The sequence below is a fragment of the Mauremys mutica genome, chromosome 2 (genome assembly GCF_020497125.1).
Source record: "Mauremys mutica isolate MM-2020 ecotype Southern chromosome 2, ASM2049712v1, whole genome shotgun sequence".
NCBI lineage: Eukaryota > Metazoa > Chordata > Testudines > Geoemydidae > Mauremys > Mauremys mutica.
Genome location: NC_059073.1, coordinates 192,441,267 through 192,464,471, shown reverse-complemented (window position 1 = coordinate 192,464,471; position 23,205 = coordinate 192,441,267). Strand labels below are relative to the sequence as shown.

Here is a 23,205-nt window from a genome sequence, read left to right as displayed (position 1 = left end):
AATTCTGCTGTTAATAGCTTTAATCTGACCTGATAACAATTGCATATATGGAGTAAATGAAAACACTGTACATTCCAAATGATGCTAAACCAAATTTATTTTCAGTTTAACCAGCTCTTAAAGAAAAGTTATTTTAAAACAATAATAAATTAATGACAGTTAAAACTCAAGATGACTTGCATCCGAAGAAGTGGGTAGTCACCCACGAAAGCTCATGCTGCAAAATGTCTGTTAGTCTATAAGGTGCCACAGGATTCTTTGCTGCTTTTCTAGTTAAAACTCAGTGAGGGTATATTGAAAGGATTCTCTAGTTTGAATCTTCAAGTTCAAATTACTGGTGTTTTAAAATGTCTCTTCCAGAAAATAATCATCTTTGTTGTGCTCAGCACAATTACCTGAAATTTGATGTGGGAAGAACTCTAAATTGTGAAATGCTACTAAATATAAACTGTGAAACAAAGGTAGAAAGCTTTTAGTTAAAACTGGCATTTGATTCTATTGTCATTACAGTAGTGGCCTTCTTTCTGAGAAGCAACATATGGTGTCATTTGAGCATAAAAGCTTCTATACCAGAGTCTATCCTGCCTTTATATTTGTTTAAACATCCAAGAAAGAACTACCGTATACTCTTCTTTTTCCGCATACATACTATGACTGCCATTAACATTGACAGGAGCAGTACACATATATAAAGGGAAAATGTACTCTGCACTCACGATTAAAAAGTCAAAATTTATCAACACAGTGGCATTCAAGACACAACACTTATTTCCATTTCCAAATAATGTACTGCCCACAGGAACATACTGGGCCAAATTCTGCCACTGCTTACAAGCCCACAACTCCAGAAGACTACATGTGATAAATGTAAGGAAAATGGATGTGGTTTCCCAGATCATCGAAAACAATCTGAACACAGACAAAACTAATATAATCTTCCAAAGGTATCCATCTATCCAGTGAATTTAGGATCATCTCTGAAACCCAGACCATGATCCCATTAGATCTGATCTTATCTCTTCTTGAGTATCTGAAATGTAAGGTGCCTCAACCACCTCTCTTTTGGCAGTCTAGCCCACAGCTCAATTGTACCTACTGTTAATAACTTTTTCCCTTAATTTTTCCTTCCTGAGGTAACCTAGTATATTAACAAGAGATGGATTAAGCTTAATTTATTTTTCCAATCCCCTTCTTTAGGCAATATTGCCAAAGTAAAAAAACCTTTCATCACAACCATAATTGAAGGCTAGAGAGTTGTTCCCCCATTGTGTGCTTCACCAATGAACAAATAAGTATTATAGTCACCTGGGATATATAATATACCATAGCTAGATAATATGTTACCTGGGATAGATAGTGTCTGACAGAGCTGAAAACTGACTACTTTCTGTTTGAGAAATTCATGAAAACACAGAACAACTATAAGCACCATCCCTGGATTGTTGCACAGAGCAGATATAAAGGACGAAGTCTACCAGGAGAAGATAATTGCATATGCAAAGGTTCTATTGAAGTCAATTGGAGCCAAGTGTGCGCATCTGAGAGCAGGATTTAATCCAGACTGTGGGTTGAAACAGAAGGCTTAACAGTATGAAGAAAAAGAAATACAGATTCATATTTCTGAAGGCAAAAGATGACAAAAAGTAAGATACTTGTATGCAACATATTTCTATTTATACTTTTTTGTTAGTTGGGAGAAAAGACCTGCAAATACACGAACGACTACAAGTTAAATAAAACTAATGTTAATATTAGAACAGTAAGAATACAGTTTATTCTTGATAGTTACCTAGTCTGTGCAAATTATGCTGTGGAACATGCTTACAGTTAATTTGTTATGGTTAAGATAAATTGAAGATTCAAACTCTTCAAAGAATTATAGTGGCTATAGTGGGTACAGTGAATTATAGTGCATTATAGCAAACTTTTGTTTAGAGAGAAGTCATTATGAAACAATGACTTCATCATAAAAGAGAGTTCCAGTGTTTGTATATAAATACATTACAGACAGATAGAGATGATCTACCAACCACATGCTAGGAACTATTTAAGCTTACTTTGGTATTTTTATGTAATTTCATGAAGATAATCTAAGGGATAAATCCTGCTCTGTGTTGCTCAGGTGCTCTGACACGGATGGTAGGGGAAAAGAGAGAATCAGGAGCCACCTCATCCCTGCCAGGGCTGGCTCCAGACCCCAGTGCAGCAAGCGCGCGCGTGGGGCGGCGTGCCGCAGGAGGGTGGCAGGGGGCTCCGGTGGACTTCCCGTAGACATGCCTGCGGAGGATCCGCTGGTCCCTCGGCTTCGGTGGAGCATCCACAGGCGTGCCTGCGGGAGGTCCACCGGAGCTGCGGGACCAGCGACCGCCAGAGCGCCTGCCGCGGCATGCCGCCCTGCTTGGGGCGGCGCAATTCCTAGAGCCGCCCTTGATCCCTGCACAAGCAGTAAAGCAGGATCTTTCCATCTGGCTCCAAAAAGTTCCAGGAAGGGGCAATAATTACCACAAGCCCCCCTACCTAAGTGATTTAGGACCACAAGTCCCTTTGAAAGTCAATGACAATCAATGGGATTTGTACTCCTAAATCACTCACACTCTTTAGAAAAATCCCACCCATATTCTTCTAGCTTTATTTTATGCAATTCTTTATTTGCAATAGTAAAGCAATTTGAATTTACAACAGCAGATCCAACACAATGTGATGACTGGTGTGTGCGTTGCCTTCCTCCTCCCTGTTCCTGTTTTGTTTCCTAGTTCCTGCTCCCTGGACTCAGTGTTCCTGTTCAAGGCTGCATGTGCATATGTGTGTACACACTGCTGGGTGTGGGCAACTAATCAGGGCCTGCTGCTACATATCTGCCATTCGTACTGTTATCACGGTTTATGCACACTGCTGCTGACCTAACCAGTTCATGGTTATTGCATGTTTTGATTGACAACCTAACTGCGTGTCATGCATCATTTTTCTTTTCGCTCTCTCTCTTTTTGGATTGCTATTCTGGGGTACAGCAGGGTGTAATAAAATAAAAATCTTTATTTTACTATTTGTACTGCTTTCTTTTCCCTGCATTGTGTTGTTTGTGCTAGTTTTATTTTAATTCATGCTACATATTATTTTTTGTTTGTCTATTTCCATAATTTTTTTTCTCTCAAACCCCTACCCCCAAACAAACAAAAAAACCCTGTGTCTTTCCTGGGTCATTAAAGGGTTTATCAAGTGAAAACAGAACATAAGGTCCCTAGGGATCAGGGGCAGAAAACAAGGCCTTCTTCCAACTCCCTTTAGTCACCAGCATAAACAGAGAAAAAGGAAAGGAAAGGAAGCGTCAAAGGAAGAATAATGTTTTCCGAAATACATAACCCTGAAAAAAAACTATTACAAAAATGCGACCTTTGACAAAAATGACAAGAGTGTCAAGTGGGATTCTGAATGTTTAACTTTTATGATTTTTTGATGGCCTGTTTCAGAAGGAGTCAGTAGACTCACAGTATAGATTTAACATTTCTGGAAAGGAAAGGAAAAATAAACCAAAAGGTTTGGAGTAATACATTGTTTGGTCTGGCTTTGGCTATGGTAAAGTGGCTTGCTACAGCTCAGGAAATTAGTCTGAACAAGGATCTTAGGTCATTAATACCAAATCCCAGAGCTTTGATTTAATCTGCACTCCACTGAGATGTGTAGATGGCTTCCTGAACTGAGAAAAAAAGGAAGGCACGTACAGTTGAATCCCTGGACAATTAAAATAAACTAATCTACTACAAAGTATTTGAGAAGCTATAAAACCATCTGCATGTGTATAATGTTTGTGTCATTGAAACATAATATGGAACTGGCAAAGAACCAAAAATGAAAAGGTCTTTTGGACAAGTCTTCCAGCTTTTACTGAAGGGCATAGGCGTGGCTTTCCAAGAGAGTTCAGGTGTTCACCTGAAAGTTGGCTTGTAGTACACACTACTAAGACCCTGATTCAGCAGAGCATTTGAGTGTGATCTTAACTTTATGCAAGTACTTAAGTTCCATTCATGTAAATGAGATTTAAACACATGCTTAATCGAATCAGGACCAAACACACCTTCTACGGTTCATGGTTACTTTGGAGTTCCGACTTATAGGACAACAGAAGTTGGAAAACAGATTTTTTTTGTCTCCAAAGGGTACAGGGTTGTCTAGTCAGTGCTACTAGATGAGGCCTTTCAAGTATCTGCAGCTCTGTATCACATGTATGCACAAGTGAGAGTGTGAGGGAGAAAAGAAAATGGTGTCCCAGAATGGAGGGTTGGGTGAAAGGCTCCTGACCTCACTGGGACAGATAAATATTGCCAGGGGCGGCTCTAGACATTTCGCTGCCCCAAGCAGGGTGGCATGCCGTGGGAGGTGCTCTGCAGGTTGCCGGTCTTGCGGCTCCGGTGGACCTACCGCAGGCGTGCCTGCGGAGGGTCCACTGGTCCCGCGGCTCCACCGAAGCCTGCAGGAGGTCCACCGGAGCCACCTGCCGCCCTCCCGGCGACCGTCAGAGCGCCCCCCGCGGCATGTTGCCCCAAGCACGTGCTTGGCGTGCTGAGGTCTGGAGCCGCCCCTGAATATTCCTATATCTCTGCCAGAGAGAAGAAACGCTCCCAACAATACAACACTGAAGAGAAACAAAGAACTGAAAATAAAAACCCAGAAAAGAGTTTGGGGACACTACTGAGCCTAGCTTCTGCATCTGCAGCAAACTAGTTCACTATGTATATCTGAATAGATAGCCATCTGGAACCACTTCCAAGTTAAACATGTATAGACTGAGGCAATACAAGAATCTAATTATCCTAATTAAACAGGATGTGTACAGTAAAAGCAGCAGAATATGTTCTCTGGATAAGAACTGAATATGAGGCTCTCTTTCAGACTGTACACAATAAAGGGACTTTGATAGAGCCAGCTTTAATACACAGTATATGTATATTGGTAGTCGATACTCCTTCATAGAGCTAATTCTTTCCCTCATCTCCCCCTCTCAAAAAATAACCCAATCCCATGAAAATACCTAAAAGTATATAAATAGCAGGAGCTATTCTCATTAAAAAAAATAATAGAGTGTTAAACTATAGGATAAAATAGCAAGTTAGGAGGTTGTGGTTAGTTCTAAAAACATCCTGTTGCAGACAACTGAATGTTAAATCCTACATGAGATGAGCCATAAGTAACTTCACACATATGTGTACATGGGCTGATCAGAAATGGTGCTACCATTGTTTGTCAGCCAACTCATCCCTCTAACCCCATTCAAAAAGTTTCTAAGGTAGCAAAGGATTTTCACCAGATCCTCCTTGCTTGGTAGTAAGGAAAATGGGAAAGAGAAACAGTTTGATCGAAAGCACAAGTACCCAGCTGAGCAGTGGCGAAAGCACAAATGAACAATAATGGCCGGAGGAGGAAAATCAGCATGTCCTGAGTGATATGCAAGTAGATGTCATGCAGCCATTACAGCTGCTGCAGCACATGTAATCAATAATGGTACAAACTCCATGGGCCATGTCTTCTATTGTCCGAGTTAAAGGTGCCGGAGGAAACTTTAAGCTTTTCTCGCCTAACGCCCATGCACCATTAACTTTTGTGCAAACGTGCATCCTAGGGCAAGAGTATGCCATGTAGATGGATCTTCCCTTGAACCACCTTCTTTCTTGTAAACCAGTTCCACATCTTGCTGGCTATGTGACTGGTGTGCACTGCTGTCCCAGAGGAGTACTACAGAGGGGCATTCTTGTTCCCATGTGTTTTGTTGGCCAAGCTGTACATACCTTGTGGGTCACTTGTGCAGACTCATTTAAAGAGACAATCAGAAGGGTCTCTAAGATCTGAACCAATATGACCTATCAAATCAAGCTGTATTATGTCTAAAGCCAAGTGTTCCCACATGCCTGTGTTCACTTTGAGATCTGCAGCTGAAAGATGCTCTATTTGTGGAGAGATAGCAGAGAATTTTTTTTCCTAAACCGACAGGTTATAATAGATTTCCACAAGGGTAACTTCAGGAACATATGCGATTTTTGAAAACAAGCCACTTGACTATTCATGGAGGAGTCCTTTTTGGTGCTCCGTTTCCCCCCAGGATAGTATTAAATTGCTTGAGTCCTGAGTAACCACACTGGTTTTTGTCTTAACAAACTTGTCTGGGAGATCAATCCACATATTTGCTGCTTTCTGTATGAAGAAGTGCTTCCTGACATCTGTTCTGAATTTGTGGATACTTAATTTCCATTAATGCCCTCCTCTCCTATCTTCAGAGCTGAACTGAAAATAGTAACTTGACAGATATGCATATATCACTTAAGATTTTATATACAGACAGCCATTAAACTCCCTCCTACATTTGTTTTTCTTTGCTACATTAAACAGAGAAGAATTTTTTTTAGCTTGGCATTTACAGCTCAGACATTTTAGTACTGAGATCAGCATCATGTGCTTGCCTTATTCTGTATCATTTCATGTGTTACAATATCTATTTTAGAATGAAATAAGATGCACTGAATGTGGTAGGCTAAAATTACGATAATCTAATCACAGCTCACTTACATCTTTTGCAGTTTCAGGGTCATTTACTTCAGTTGGTCCTTTATGTTCTAGTACGTTTTTTTCAGTGCTTACTTGCATTTGTTATTTTGTCCTCAGTGTTGTGTACTTAATAACTTTATAGCTACTGTGGAACTTGTTTAGAGTTAATTTGGATATAGTGAAACTAAAGCCCCACATAAGTTCAACACTTTGTAACATGCAAAAATTGCAACTCAACTTAGAGTGACATTGGTCTATGAGGGGAAAGGGGCAGTGGGTAGAGGGGACAGATCCTCAGCTGGTGTAAACTGTCATCACATCATTGATTTCTATAGAGTTATGACAATTTATAACAGCTGATGATCTGCACAAAGTCTTCAATGGGAGATGGATCTTCAATGAGAGATCTCCCAATCTAAGAGACTAGTCCAGATGTTCCATTCCAGAATGTTGCTCTCAAACCTTCTTTTTCCATACCAAGGTATTTTCTGTGCCTTCCTGTCACCTATACTTTACGCTCTCCTTGGTAAAATGATAGAGCCAGATCATATTTCTAATGAAGCTAATGTCAAAACTGCGGGTAATGTAAGTGGAATCAGGATTGGGCACTTACTCCTTTCCTCAGATAGTTACAGTCTGAGCAAATGTGGGCTGTATGGCACAACTACATCTACTCCACTTCAAGGGATGATTCTGACTGTTCAGATACCAAAAATATCACTATTGAAATGAAATTCTCGGACAACATCACAATGTCAATTTTCATTAATTTACTGGTGAATGCTTTGTGCTGTTGTTTTTAAATGATTTTTTTCCCAAACATTATTTGGTTCAGTAAGATGCTGTGTAGCTTGAGCCACTTATAACAGTAACTTCGCACAGGTTCCATTGTCTTCAATGGCTTTGGATCAGGCCCTTGGTGTGTGCATACATTATTGTCTTCAAAACAGATTCAATCATAACAAAAATACAACTGGGTCTGCCCGCATGCACTCCTTTCCCATGCAATTTACAGCTGATAAATTGCTGATGTTTTAAATCTTGTGGCATGTTTCTCTATTGAAAAGAAGGTTGCTAGAGAGGTACTCCCAAAACATATAACCTAAGGTAGCACCAAGGGAGTTACATATCCATCAGCATTTAAGAAGCCCATTACCATTATATAATATATTTTAACCCAGACATCTAGGCTATTACCCTGATCATGCAATCATATCTTCATGGGTGAAAGCTTACGTTCATGCAGAATCCCACTGAAGTCAATGGAATCCTACAGAGGTCTTCAGGAGGAAGGATCTGCAGGATCAGAGGCTATACACAAGGATCCATTTATCCATCACTGAAACCCAACTACTTCTGAGGTTACCAAGTGTAGTTGCTCAGAAATAATACTTTAGTTGCAGACTTATATTAATACTGATTTTTTGTACTTTTCTATTTCATTTGAAATAGCAGCAGCAGGAATCACACTTTGCACTTCTGTGATGTGTGACACTGGCAGAGATTTCCAAATGCACAAATAACAGTTGGACACCTAATGGCCTTTGAAAGTCTATGGGAGCTGGGCACCTAACTTTGAAAACTTCCCCTATTAATCTGAAAAATGTCTAATATTCAGAACATCAATTTTCTATGTCATTTGAAAGATGACACCTCCAGCAGCACAGCACTCAGAAGAGAACATGCCACCTACTGAATCATTGTTACTACTTACTGTAATTGCTTGAAAGTCTACTATCCGAGCACTAACTTAACCCATCCCTCCTCAGCTTAATCTGATGGGATCACACTAAATCAATGGTGGTTTAGTACATCTTGTATTTCCTTATGGCAATTAATTTTACAGGACATCTCTGCAAATGTGAAAATGCCTTAATAGGGCTAATTTGCAGAATTATTTTACTCCATAAAACTAACCAGATCACGCAAAAAAAAAAAAAAAAGGCAGCAAAAGAGAAGTGCAAAATGGAAGTTCATATTAAGAATCATGCTGTAGGGGAAATAAGTCAAATGTTTGATGTTTCATTCACTTCTCATTAATAATAATCATCTTCAGGAAAACACTACATTAATATGACATAAATCCTTCAGCAATGAAATAATAAAAAAATTCTAAAGTTTAAGTACTGTAATGTTAAACCAAATTAATATAAGTAAATGGCAACTTCATCTGTCACTTATGTTGACCTGTCTAAATAGTGGAGCACATTTTATATGTTCAATAATATCCTTGCTTACAAACATCAAGACGGAACGTAACATAGGATGGTGTAACACCTTGGTTTTTAATCTAATTTTTCCTGCTATGTACTTAAGAATGGAGGGGCGGAGGGGGAGGGGAAGGGGAGGAAAGTTCTGAGTGCCATCCTTAAATTTGAATTTCCTTCCAGATGTCAGTTTCTTACAATCTTAATAGTACTTTACAATATGCCAAGTATTAGCCCTTAGCAAAATTGTTAAAAAAAAAAAACACTTTCGAGCAAAGGTATAATTATGTACACATAAAATCCTTATACTACAATCATAGTAATAATAAAATAATAATAATGTTTTTGATCTTGACAGGTGTTCTCTGTATGAAAAGGTGAATGTGTTGATTATTAATTTGCTCCTCATACAAAGACATTTTAGGATTATGTAAGTATGTGGCACCTTGGTGTGCATTTTTTCTTTTCCCTTTTTGCCCTTCAAAATTAGATTTTCTCAACATGTCATAGATTAGTCCCCTGCCATCCAAAACAAATGAAAAACAGCCCTTTTTCAACCATGTTGGATTATGCTGTCTTGATGTTCTGTTGACGTTCACCATCTGCTTTTAGTGCCAGATTTAACAATGAAACAAAAAGCTCACTCTGGGCTTTGGAAACAAGAGTGTGGGTGAATATATTTAGTTTAATCCAATAATTAAAAAAAAACAACAACCCTCTTTAAGGTGAGCACAGGATTAAAGCCAGAAAGAAAAATTAAAGCTAGTGACATTGTATATTTGGAGATAAACTAAGTGGCAGTGATGGAAACAGGATATTGCCACTTGACTTGTTGGGGAGGGGGGCACTTAACTTGTGGTGGGGTGGCTTAACATCTTCATTACTGTTCCTACACTCAAATCTTTGTGCTGCCAATGGAACTTCTATTTGTCTCTTCATCTGTATTTCTATCTTTGACATTTCTAAAGCACCCATCACTTCTGCATTTTGACACAGAACAGCAGAATGTACTGGTTTACTGGGCATGTTTCCTCTGTAGCTTATAATCAATCAGGTTAGAAAGCAGTTTTCTACTTGAACCATGCCCTCTTGTGGGAGGAGTAAGGTACTGAAACCACTGATGCTTTGACTATAAAGGATGAGATGCTGTGCCCTATTGAAGTAAATGGCAAAACACTCATTGGCTTCAGTGGAAGAATTATTAATAAGATCTCTCTCTGATCAAACTAAAGCTACCATAAGATATTATGTAAGTTCATCTACAATTAAATGGAGATGTATGAAGTGAAATCACTATCCTGTTCCCATTGAGGTCAAAGGTAAAATTCCTGATTTCAGTGGTGTGGGATCAAGCTGTTAAGCAACAAATACAAGACAAAATAACAGGAAGGAATTTTTAGAAGTGAAAGCGATTAACTATTTCTTAACAGCTGAGCATCTGGTTAAGCAATCCTCTTATTTTGATTAGCTGATATAGTCTTAATATCTACCAACCTTCAAATAAATGGAGACTATTATCAAGCAGAGAAATGAATATCTGGAAGGTGCTTACCTTTGCTTCACATTTCTTGTGGCAGGCATACTTGCAAACTAAAATAAAAGCAAAGAAAATACATAAGCAAAATACTCAGTAATTCCTCCACCCTCAACATCTCTTTAAAGCTGCCTTCTACCACACAGCCTGTTAAAGCCCAGGTTCTCCACCGACGTGTTCTTCATTTCTTTACAATAAAAATTCCAATAAACAAATAACAAATAAACTGCTAACCAGGTATCAACAGTGCCACCAGGCTTTAGTCTGTTTATCCTTATGTGCAACTATGCAGCCTGCCCTGAAAGATTCATTAACTGTAGTAATCCCCTAGCACTCTTCATGTATTCTGTCCTTTTATTTAATTATATATGTTTAGTATAATGTTAGGGTCCAATCATCTTGATACTTGCCTTTACAGCTCTCCACACACCAGAGGTGTTATGAAAATAGTAGGTATAAACAGCAAGGATAATGATGCTAATTTGTTTCTAACGAATTGTCTGAAGCACTAAAAGATCTGTGAATCAATTCAGCAAGTCTAGAGAACAAAATGAGTCAGAACTTTCCAGTCATGGTCACTTGAGAGTCAGGGTAAGATCATATGTTTCACAATCCAAAATTGAAAGTCCTTTGCACAATCCTATGAAAAGTGCATCCAAGTAAGAAGTTAAAGTTTACAGCTCTTTAAATTACTAGACTAGATGAGATCAGGATGACTTGGGTTATAAAACAGTGGGTTTGGGATTTATAAAAATACTATTTTTCTTAAAGGACAATTGGAAGAGCATCCAGACAGACACTGAAATAACTGAAAGGCAATAATATTGCATCCAGAAATATTCACAGATATAGCCTGATAATGAGGTTTGCATTGTGTGTACCTTTTCATTTACTGTTTAGTTTTGATTTATTTTCATGATATGTCCAGCCTTTTGTTTACTGAGAGTCTTTGAGAATTTTAAAAAAAGAATATCTTTGTAAATTAAATATGTTGTTGAATACCTCACAGTTCCATTTGCAATAACTGTCAAGGCAGAGTAAGTCAATGTTCAAGAATCTTGCATTTCTTAACTCTGAGGCTAATGTTGCTTTCCCAGCAAATCCAGCCAGAAGAAGTAATATACCCAGAGTAATACAGTTTGCTGCAGTCTGCACCCAATTACTTAGTGCCTCCTGCCCCTACCTTCACAGTATTATAAAAACAAACTTCCTAAATTGAGCACCAAAGGTTTTTAATCACAAATGGGCATTAGTAAGTGCAAGTCAGTGAGGTTCTCCAGTTTTCACTTGCTCTTGTATTTTCCATCAGTTCGGAATACATACAGTGCCAAATCTTGACTGGTCCTTACATGGTCAGCCATCTTCTAATTCTGTCAGGATGCCCTCAACACTGAATGGTTGTCAAGGTCATAAATCAATCAATCAATCTCATTAAATTCAGTAGTATGAGGCTTAATCATCTGTTATCTTATCTGATCTTGTCAGATGCCTAAGTGCCCACCTCATTCCCAAGAGGTGAGACCTTTTATTCTCTTGGTAGAGGCCATAAAAATATACAGTCCTGACTACCAGCAACACTTGTATGGGAGCAAACATAATGATATGAGTAATTAAAAATGATTCAGTCCTAAAACAAATGGAGGATGAATTTTGACAAGGGGAAACTTGATTTTCTTGCCTGCTAACACTGGGGATCACTAATCTGATTAGCTTGAATTCCATGTACGAGGAATAAATATTTGTGAGAATTAAAATTTTGGAGTCTTTTGATGCCGTTGATACTGTAAGGGGTTAAAAGTCATAGTTGTTTTCCCCTAAATTATCCAGTCCTTTTTAAAATCCATTTGAAGACATTCTATGAGAGAAGTATCAAATATGGCACAGTTATACAAACAATACCCTGGCTCTGCAAGTCTGCAATCATTAAATGATCATTACAAACACTAAATAGGGAAAAAAAGCTACTGGGAAACCCTGCTGTTACAAAGAAAGGCCTATTTGTCTGCTTTGCTTGTGAATAAGCACGAGTGGTGGAAGGTATTTTGAAATGTAAAGAATGAAATTATATTTCATTCTAGGATGATTACAATTGTTTCACAGCTGGTTCATGTGCTTCCGAATCACAAAGGTTACATAGCATGCAATATATATGGCTGTGGGCACAACCTGCAGTTCTTATGCAAGATAAATAGGCTTGGAAGGATTAGATTTTTATCGATAAATGTCAATTTCACCAAGCACAAACCAGCAAAAAATATTTCCATTGATGATCATCAACATTTACAGATAAACAAAGTAAGCACAATGCTGTTTGAGAACTTATTAGAGTTTGATTTAACACTAAAGTTTTTACTGAGGCAGAGGGATAGCTCAGTGGCTTGAACACTAGCCTGATAAACTCAGGGTTATGAGTTCAATCCTTGAGGGAGTTATCTGGGGGAAGGGAAAAAAGAAACAATCAGAGATAGTACTTGGTCCTGTTAGTGAAGGCACGGGACTGGACTCCATGATCTTTCAAGGTCCCTTCCAGCTCTATGAGATAGGTATATCTCCATATACAGTGTTGACAGTTTATGTTTGAACACTTATAAAGCTTTAACTTTTTGAATCTCAATATCTACTGTCATTAAATAATTGTTCCCCTCCTGCCATCTGACCATCCACAATTTCCCACAACTGTGAAAAATTAAATAAACATCAAGAAAAATGTTTAAATATAAACGCTGATATTATCTGTCAAAATTAACAATAAACTAAAAACAGAATTCAGCCACGCCTAAGGATAAACATCCACTGAAGTGAATTGGGAGTTTAGTTTGAGTAAAGACTGCAGGGCTGAGCCTTGCATCATCACTATCAGAAATGCTTATGACAAACACTGCATCAAACTGAATAATTCCAGTAACATTCCAACTCTGCACAGAACACAGGTCAAGATGTCATGATAAATCACTGTTATCTCTATGAGTATGTGATTTACTAAGAACAGGGAATAAACAATCCAAAGTAACTTGCAAATGTTACAAATCAAGTGGAGCCTTTTAGTTCAAATTCATTCGATTCCTTTTTCACATATTTTACTGGTAAAACACTGGGATTCTACATGTACAACACGGTAAAGTATTAGTCTAGCTTCCCTGACAGCTTCATTTTCCTCAGAGTCCATAAATGCTCTCATTCCCACCTGAACTGCCGTACTGCTAAGCAGTAGACCCAAGGTAATTCATTACTTTCTCTTACTCACTCTATAATATCACTAATAATAATAATAAAGCTAGATAAAAATAAACACATTGAGAATGAGATCACTGTCTGTCCAGATGCTGTGAGCAAAACAAGCATTCCTTTGTGTTCTGAGGTAGAAAGGAGGCTTTCTGTTTCATTCTGGGATGAAAGTCAAAATGTCTGTTGCACATATCAGTGCTAAATGGCATATCAGAAAGACCCAGTAATAGTAGCACATATACATCCCACAGCAAAAGGGCAGATATAAACACCACATAGCCTTTGAAGGTCCAGATTTCCAAACCAGATCCATAATTGGAATTTAATTCCCTGGGAGACTAAAAGCTTTTAATTCACACACACACAGTTGGGAATATTCAAAATTCGGATCTGGATTTTATGGTTTAAGGGCATCTCTAAGAACAATAACCACCATCTACACTTCTATAGCAATGTTCATTCAAGGAACCGAAAACAGTTACGTCCTTGTGAAGTAATATGGTAATCACAACATGCATTTTACAGATGGATAAACTGAAGCACAAAGATACTTAGGGACTTGTAGAAGAAGAATAAATAGAAGAGATTAGAATAGGACCTGCCGTGTGTGCTAACCACTTGGCCACACAACCACGTTATGCATTTCTCTGATGCTGCTGACATTGCCGCTTGTACAGATTAGTATTTCAGACACCGGGGAAGTATTCTGCTAAAACACAAACATTTTGCCAGCAGTGCAGAGCTGACAGACTTGCTGGAGCAGGTATAGAAAAAACTAATAAGGCTCCACACATGGGACATTTCCTGGGAATTAGCAAATAGCTGGGAGAAACTGCACCTTGAACTGTAAACTCACAGCCAGTTATCAACCCAAGAAAGTGCCTCACGCCAATATTTCAATTGCTATTTTAAGAAGACCATAAAAAATAAACTCAAGAGTAAAAAAAAAAAAAAAGTTGTAGAGCCGGCCAAAATATTTTGCTCAAAATGCATTCAATGAAAAATGGCCGTTTTCCAAAATGAATAATTTTCTTGGAAATTTTTCCTTTGTTAAAAAAAAGGTGTGATTTTTTTCAACTAAAAAAAAAAAGAAGGAAAGAACAAAAATCTAAAACAAAGATGTTTATTTTTAGGTTTCTGTTGTTGTTATGGGGGTGAAGGGCCATGGAACATTAGGAGTGGGGGCTAGTGATGAGGAGGAAAAAGGACTGGAACACAAAGCATAAGCCTGGGGAATGGGGAACGGGAGGGAGTGGAGGTAGAACAGGGGGTAGAACAGGTAAACATGAGTTTGTAGCCACACAGCGTACAAAAACTGTAGCTGGCAGAATCAAAAAGTTGGATAAATGCAGGCTCTGATTTGGATAAATGCAGGCTCTGTAACAGGAGGGAGTGTTGCCTCTTTTGCTGCTGCAACTCTGCGGAAACTCCTGGGAGAGCTGGAGGCTTTAAAGCCTTGTTGTAGGTGGCTATGTGAAGCACAGGGTGCTGCCAAGACGCACTGCCTCTAATCAGTTACTTTGTGACCTGGCACCTGTAGGAGAAGCCAGGGACAGAGAGGAAGCCAATTTGCTCCCGCCTCCTCCACATCTGTAACATTATCCAGTCCATCTCCCAGACAAGGCAAGATGGTTCCTTATGAAGCAATTCCAGTGTTTTGTCCAGTCTGGCTATAAACACCATAAACAATAGGGGGTTCTACCACTGCCCTTGGGAGACTAACCCAAGCCAAAAGACGCTTTCACTTTCCTAATATTCATCCTAAATTATCCTTTTCTTAATTTCATCCCATCATGCTTAGTGATCCTTCCTTTGCAGCACCCTCTAGAATTCCCCCTTCCTTGATGCGTACACCCTCTGAGTATCTGTATAGAAAGATGCACAATGCAGTTCTAGCTGATACATATAGTACTTTTCAAGGGAATGAATACCTCAGAAACCAGACAATCAGATTACATGAATCATCTCTCGACTTTCCATTAACTTTATAGTAGCCACTTAATCCTAGAGGGTATTTCTTTTAGACAACTTCAGTGGCAAAAAGCCAATAATGCCTCACAGTAAAGGGGTCAACAAACATGAAAATGTAAAAAAATCTTTGACAAATACAACATATTCATAGCATATGAGCTGTTAAGGAAACAAAAATGACTGTGATTTACAGTAAAAAACATTACATGACTTACAGTGAAAAGAACTCAACGAGCAGTTTTTATCAAACCGTGACATTCTTCAGAACCAATTACAGGTGATATACCAGCCAACTCGTCTCTAGACTATGGTCTGTCTGTTTCCTTGTATTATCACAGTTGATAATTGTCAGCAGGAATGAATCTGTTTGAAGCAGTCCAGCAGATTTAATCAATGTCACACTCAGCAAGGCTGCTTTGGTTCCTCAGCTCAACAGCTGAAGGTCTGCATTCCACACATCAGCTCTGTTGTCAAATACAGGCCTTTCCAAATTTGTATTTAAGAATTTTGGCATCAGTTCCAAGAACAATTGTCTCTAGCTGGCTGACACTGAAGTGTAGGGCATGCCATATTTAGTCTAGTAACTATATTTCAAAAAAATCTCCTAAACAATAGCTCTGAGCATCTAATCTATACAATCACATTTCTTTTGCCCCAGTTCAGGTAAGTGTTTTTTGGAAGTTAACAGGAGTGTTGCCACAGTGAGGACTTTGCGACGAGGCTTAGTCAGTATAAACCTTTATGATAAAAGTTTGGAAAAGTCATGAAAAAAAATCTAACAATAAATCTTATTAAACAAAAGCTCGGTCATTTACAACACATTAGAAACTGAAAGCCCATGTGTCAAACAGGTGTAATTTGTAAAGTCAATGTGACAGTTTATGGTTTTATGGTAAGTACCAGCGAGGGTAGGCGAGTGTGTGTGTGTGTTGTGCTGGTAGATTTTTCTTGCTCTCTGTGTGTGGCAAATGAGAGCTGTGTGTTGCTGTGAGTGGCTGTGTGTGTGTTTAGTGTTACTGTATGTACTGGGAGAGTTGTGTGGAGTTGTGGCTGGCACATGAAGGGGGTATGCTGTTCTGAGGGAGCTACATGTGTTTGGGGTTACTCTGTGTGTTTGTCATGTTGTTGTGGGCATGTGGGTAGCAAGTGGCCAAGTGATTGAGAATTTGTGCAGTCTCTATGTTATTTTTGATATCACAATGGTCTAGTACTCTAGGCATGGAAAGATGCCTTGCTGTCACATGGGTATAATTTGTAAAGTCAAAATGGCTGAGAACTCTCCTGACCTGCTCAGTCTCCACCCCATCGATCTGGGTGGATCCTAGATGTGCAGAATACCATCTGTGGAGTCCAGAGAGATGGGGTATGATGGCACCTGTAACAGGGTGTACTGGCCCATTAAGCCTGGGAGGGGGGCACGCAAGAGTCCATTCCAAGAATGTTGATGTGAGCACAGGATATTGGTGTCAGAAAATGGCTGAAACTGGAAGAGAGAAGGTGGTTCCAGGGAGTTGGCAGTGGCATGGGAAGATCTCAGGACATTGTCACTTTAAGGGTCCAGGATCGGGAGTTCTGTAGCGTAGAGTGGAGCAGAGCCTCACTCTCTCCCAGCCAATCAGGGGAAGCTTTCAGGAGGAGGATAGTATATACGCTGCCTTCCCTCTCGGAACGGTGTGAGCAAGGACAGAGAAAGAAAACCTGAGCAAGAAGGCTGTGCTTCTAATGAGCAGAATAAAGTCTCTATGGACAACAATAGAGATGGAGATGGGTACAAACTATGGGATTTACTATGATGGACCTTGCATCTGGGACACTGAGGACTATTTTGAATTACTCTCAAAACTGGGTGACTGGGCAACAAAAGGGCAGATGAAATTCAGTGTTGATAAATGCAAAGTAATGCATATTGGAAAACATAATCCCAACCATATATACAAAATGATGGTGCCTAAATTAGCTGTTACCACTCAAGAAAGATTTTAGTGTCATTGTGGATAGTTCTCTGAAATCATCCACTCAGTGTGCAGTAGCACTCAGAAAAGCCAACAGAATGATAGGAACCATTAGGAAAGGGATAGATAATAAGACAAATAATATATTTGTCAATCTATACGTTGATGGTACACCCACACCTTGAATACTGAGTGCAATTCTGATTGGCCCCTCTCAAAAAAGATATATTAGAATTGGAAAATGCATAGAGAAGGGCAACAAAAATGGTTAAGGGTATGGAACAGCTTCCATATCAGGAGAGGTTTAAAAGACTGGGACTATTCACCTTTGAAAAGAGACAACTGAGGGAGGGGAATAATAGAAGTCTATAAAATCATGAATGGTGTGGAGAAAGTGAACAGGCAAGTGTTATTTACCCTTTCACATAACACATGAACTAAGGGTCACCCACTGAAATTAATAGACAGCAAGTTTAAAACAAACATAAGGAAGTGCTTCTTCACACAATGCGCAGTCAGCCTGTGGAACAGGTTGCCAGGTGTTGTGAATGCCAAACATTGCAGGATTTATTTGGACATAAATAAATAAGAATTCAAAATAGGGTTAAAAAGAATTAGGTAAGTTCATGGAGGATTGGTCCATCTATGACTAGTAGCAAGACAATCAGGGATGCAACACCATACTCCGGGTGTCCCTAAATCTCCAACTGCCAGAAGCTGAGACTGGACAGCAGGGGATGGATCATACAAAACTGTCCTGTTCTGTACATTCCCTCTGAAGTAGGGTGACCAGATAGCAAGTGTGAAAAATCAGAATAAGTGTGAGGGGTAAGAGGTGCCTATATAAGACAAAACCCTGAATATCGAGACTGTCCCTGTAAAATCAGGACATCTGGCACCAGCCACTACCAGGAGACAGGCTACTGGGCTAGATGGACCATTGGCTGTACTGGCTCAAACCATTCTTATGTTCTTATAAAGCAGGACTGTGTTTAGAATGATTTTATGGCACTATCTGTTATACCACTCAATATTACTGGAGAGTTATTGCTAGTTTTAAATTGATTGTAAAGCACAATGAAAATTTATTCGTGCATATATGTATTGCTAAATCTTAAAGCATTCATACAGGCAAATAAAGCCTGCAATTATAAACTAGAACAAAGTAGGTCTTTCAGAAAAAACAAAAGTTTTCCCAGTTATTTCCCATTCAAAAACAAAACAACAACTAAAAGAGTCTTTTCAGCTACAGATGGACTAAAAGGACATGAAACAATTTTGAATCTTTCCACTTCCCACTGACTTTCAGGAAGACAAGCTCTAAAAAACCAAATAAGTAACTAGTAAGTCTGAGTGCCAACAAGATATATGTTGAATTACATAAGGCTGTGGTGGATATATATGTCACAGAATCATAGAATATCAGGGTTGGAAGGGACCTCAGCAGGTCATCTAGTCCAAACTCCTGCTCAAAGCAGGACCAATCCCCAACTAAATCATCCCAGCCAGGGCTTCGTCAAGCCAGACCTAAGAAAGGAGATTCCATCACCTCCCTAGGTAACCCATTCCAGTGCTTCACCACCCTCCTAGTGAAAAAGTTTTTTTCTTAATATCCAACCTAACCCCTCCCCACTGCAACTTGAGACCATTACTCCTTATTCTGTCATCTGGTACCACTGAGAACAGTCTAGATCCATCCTCTTTGGAACCCCCTGTCAGATAATTGAAAGCAGCTATCAAATCCTCCCTCATTCTTCTCTTCTGCAGACTAAATAATCCCTGTTCCCTCAGCCTCTCCTCATAAATCACGTGTTCCAGCCCCCTAATCATTTTTGTTGCCCTTCGCTGGACTCTGTCCAATTTTTCCACATCCTTCTTGTAGTGTGGAGCCCAAAACTGGACACAGTACTCCAGATGAGGCCTCACCAATGCCGAAAAGAGGGGAATGATCACATCCTTCGATCTACTGGCAATGCTCCTACTTATACAGCCCAAAATGCCATTAGCCTTCTTGGCAACAAGGGTACACTATTGACTCATATCCAGCTTCTCATCCACTGTAACCCCTAGGTCCTTTTCTGCAGAACTGCTGCCTAGCCACTCGGTCCCTAGTCTGTAGCAGTGCATGGGATTCTTCCATCCTAAGTGCAGGACTCTGCACTTGTCCTTGTTGAACCTCATCAGATTTCTTTTGGCCCAATTCTTTAATTTGTCTAGGTCCCTCTGTATCCTATCCCTACCTTCCAGCGTATCTACCACTCCTCCCAGTTTAGTGTCATCTGCAAACTTGCTGAGGGTGCAGTCCACACCATCCTCCAGATTGTTAATGAAAATATTGAACAAAATTGGCCCCAGGACTGACCCTTGGGGCACGCCACTTGATATCAGCTGCCAACTAGACATGGAGCCATTGATCACCACCCATTGAGCCCGATGATTCTATCCACCTTATATGTCCATTTTCCACTCTGTTCCTCTCTTAGTCACAAGCACTTCAACTGAGTTAAAAAAGAGTATCCCTGTTTTCCCTACATATGTCCCTATTTATAGCTTTCAAATGCAGAAATGGGACTTACAAAATCCAGTTGACTATTTTTCCAGCTGAATGTGTGACAATTTTTCTCCCCACTGTCAAGATAAACTCAAAAGGCACATACACCTTTTGGCATTTCAGTCATTTCAGCACAGGTAGGATTTAAAGCAACTCCATGATATACAAGAGCCTAATTCTGATTCCACTGATTTTTGCCATTGATGTCAATGGGGGCAGGAAGCTCCATAAAGGCAGTGTGCCAGTGTAATGATTTTTGCATCACGTTTGTGTCATGAGGCACAGAGACAATATGCTGCACTTCCCAAGGCCTAAGTTACTGGAAAGCTAATGTACCTGCTCAGTTATTGTAGAAGGCAGAAATGATTTCTGATGGATTCTAGCCTACTGTAACCCCTGGGCACAAGGATAAACAAACTTATTTAACATGGAGGGCTTGGGGTGGAGGGGGTTAAAGCAAGGGGCTGGGCCTGGGGAGCCCTGCACAGTTTGTGTGGGTGTTTTTTCCCTTTTCTTTTTCTTCTGGCTAGATGATCAGAAAACATGTTTTTCTCATTTTGCTGAGTTTTTTCAACCAGCTCTACAACTAAACAGCAGCAGTGACATGAGATAAAGATCAACAATGAAAGACACGAAAAATAACTGTGCAGGAACCATACAACGATAATTTACAATAAGAGTAAGATGATAAATGAGTTTGGGTGCGCCAGAGGCATGTTTGAGTCTAAAATGAGAGAGAGTCCCCTCGTGATGAAAGAGAGCAGAAGTTTGACCTTGATAGCAGAAAACGAGGATTCTATTTTTAAGAAATTATCAGTCATATGCTGATGATGTTGCAATACCAACAGCCACTATAATAGCAACATCAGCTTGTTCATTTCCTGTGCCCCAGCACTGCCTCCCTAGATCATTTTTGTTTGTTTTTTTGTTTTTCATTTAGCACAAGACCTCTTTCTATTTTTAAACTCCAATTTAAAAACAAAGATAGTATTTGATGGATCACACACTATTGAACAAGATGCACAGGGCCAGTATAAGGCCCTGCACAACACTTAAGACTAGTACAATGGGTAGAGAGGTGCTCTAACAGAGCACTCAGACAGGAGTGCCTGTATATCCCATTCAGATCTCTGCTGGCAAGTGCTGAAGGCCGCTTTGGGAGCTGCTAGGGAGAGAGGGACCATTTCCATGATCCAGTGATCCCATAACAAGATGTGGAGAGGCTATAGGCACTATTTCAACCCACATTCTGGAACAGCAGCTGTGGGGAGACCATGCAGCTACCCTGCAACTTGGACTTGTGTTGGGGGTAGATTTTATCCTCCCAGCACACACCCGTAACACTCCGTCCATAACACTGCATTCCATCCATAACAGAGTATTTGTGCTTTATTGTGGGTGGACTTTGATGCTAGCGTAATTTTTTTATTTGCTACTACTGTGGTAAATGTAAGAATTGTGTCCCCATATCTACAGCATTCAGAAAATTAAATTCAGAGTAAAATATTGTGACATTATTATTGCAAGGGCAGAGATCTGTTCTCCTCATCTAGATCCACTTGCTTCCTGTGAGGGGAACAAAGTGCTTGTAGAGTTTTAGGCATTGACTTTCAAATGAGCCCAAAGGTTTTAGGCCTGGTCTACACTACAATTTTAGGTTGAATTTAGCAGCGTTACTTCGATTTAAGCCTGGACCCATCCACACAACGAAGCCCTTTTTTTTTACTTAAAGGGCTCTTTAAATCGATTTCTTTACTTCACCTCAGACGAGGGGATTAGCACAGAAATCGGCCTTGCCGGGTCGAATTTGGGGTAGTGTGGATGCAATTCGATGGTATTGGCCTCTGGGAGCTATCCCAGAGTGCTCCATTATGACCGCTCTGGACAGCACTCTCAACTCAGATGCACTGGCCAGGTAGACAGGAAAAGGCCCGTGAACTTTTGAATTTCATTTCCTGTTTGGCCAGCGTGGGAAACTGATCAGCACAGGTGACCATGCAGAGCTCATCAGCATGATTTGCACATTGCCGGGGCACATTGCCCAGCCCGTACTTTGTGAGAAGTCTATGTCCATGTCTATGTCCTCATCACTCTCGTCACCGAGCTGCCGTCGCCTCCTCACCTGGTTTTGTCTGCCGTTGCTCTGATGGAGGGAGGGGCGACTGATGACATGGCTTACAGGGAATTAAAATCAACAAAAGGAGTGGCTTTGCATCAAGGAGAAACACAAACAACTGTCACACAGAATGGCCCCCTCAAGGATTGAACTCATAACCCTAGGTTTAGCAGGCCGTTGATTTCACAAAACAAATCGGGTCAATTTCTTGTTTTGATCCATCTATCTTTTACATTTTAGGCTGGCAGCAGATGGTGCAGTACGACTGCTAGCCATCGTCATCTCCTGGGTGCTCAGAGAAGATGCTGCATTACGATTGGTAGCCATCATCATCTCCTGGCTGCTTGCCAGAAGGTGATGCAGTACGAGTGCTAGCCATCGTCATCTCCTGGGTGCTCGGCAGAAGATTGGAATGACCTGGCTGAGTCACTCCCATGTCTGCCCAGGCGCCCCTGACCGTTCTCACCGAGGTCGGCTAAAAGAGCACCCAGGAATATGACGACGATGGCTACCAATCGTAATGCACTGTCTGCTGCCAAAAGGCAATGAGCTGCTGCGGTGTAGCAATGCAGTCCCACGTCTGCCAGCACCCAGGAGACGTACAGTGACGGTGAGCTGAGCGGGCTCCATGCTTGCCGTGGTATGGCATCTGCTCAGGTAACTCAGGAAAAAAGGTGTGAAACCATTGTCTGCCGTTGCTTTCATGGAGGGAGGGAGGGAGGGAGGGAGGGAGAGGGGGGCCTGACAACATGCACCCAGAACCACCCACGACACTGTTTTTGCCCCATCAGGCATTGGGATCTCAACCCAGAATTCCAATGGGCAGGTACTGTAGGATAGCTACCCACAGCTACCCACAATTCAACACTCCGGAAGTCAACGCTAGCCTCGGTACTGTGGATGCAGTCCGCCGACTTAATGCACTTAGAGTATTTTGTGTGGGGACACGCACAATTGACTGTATAAAAACAATTTCTAAAAAAACGACTTCCATAAATTCGACCTAATTTCGTAGTGTAGACATACCCTTAGCAACCTCTTCCCTGCTCCACCTCTTTTTAAATTTGCCATGGGATTTGGGCACTTAATTCCCTTAGGCTCCTTTGAAAATTCAG

At 40.3% G+C, this 23,205-nt stretch overlaps 1 protein-coding gene across 1 annotated transcript in view; it reads right to left on the bottom strand.

Annotated features, from left to right (window-relative positions):
• TNS3 (tensin 3) overlaps positions 1-23,205 on the bottom strand; it is a 355,327-nt gene that overhangs the window by 227,217 nt on the left and 104,905 nt on the right. The window contains exon 4 of the mRNA XM_045003918.1: positions 10,294-10,331. Coding sequence (XP_044859853.1) covers positions 10,294-10,331 — 38 coding nt within the window. The remainder of the gene's footprint in view (positions 1-10,293; positions 10,332-23,205) is intronic.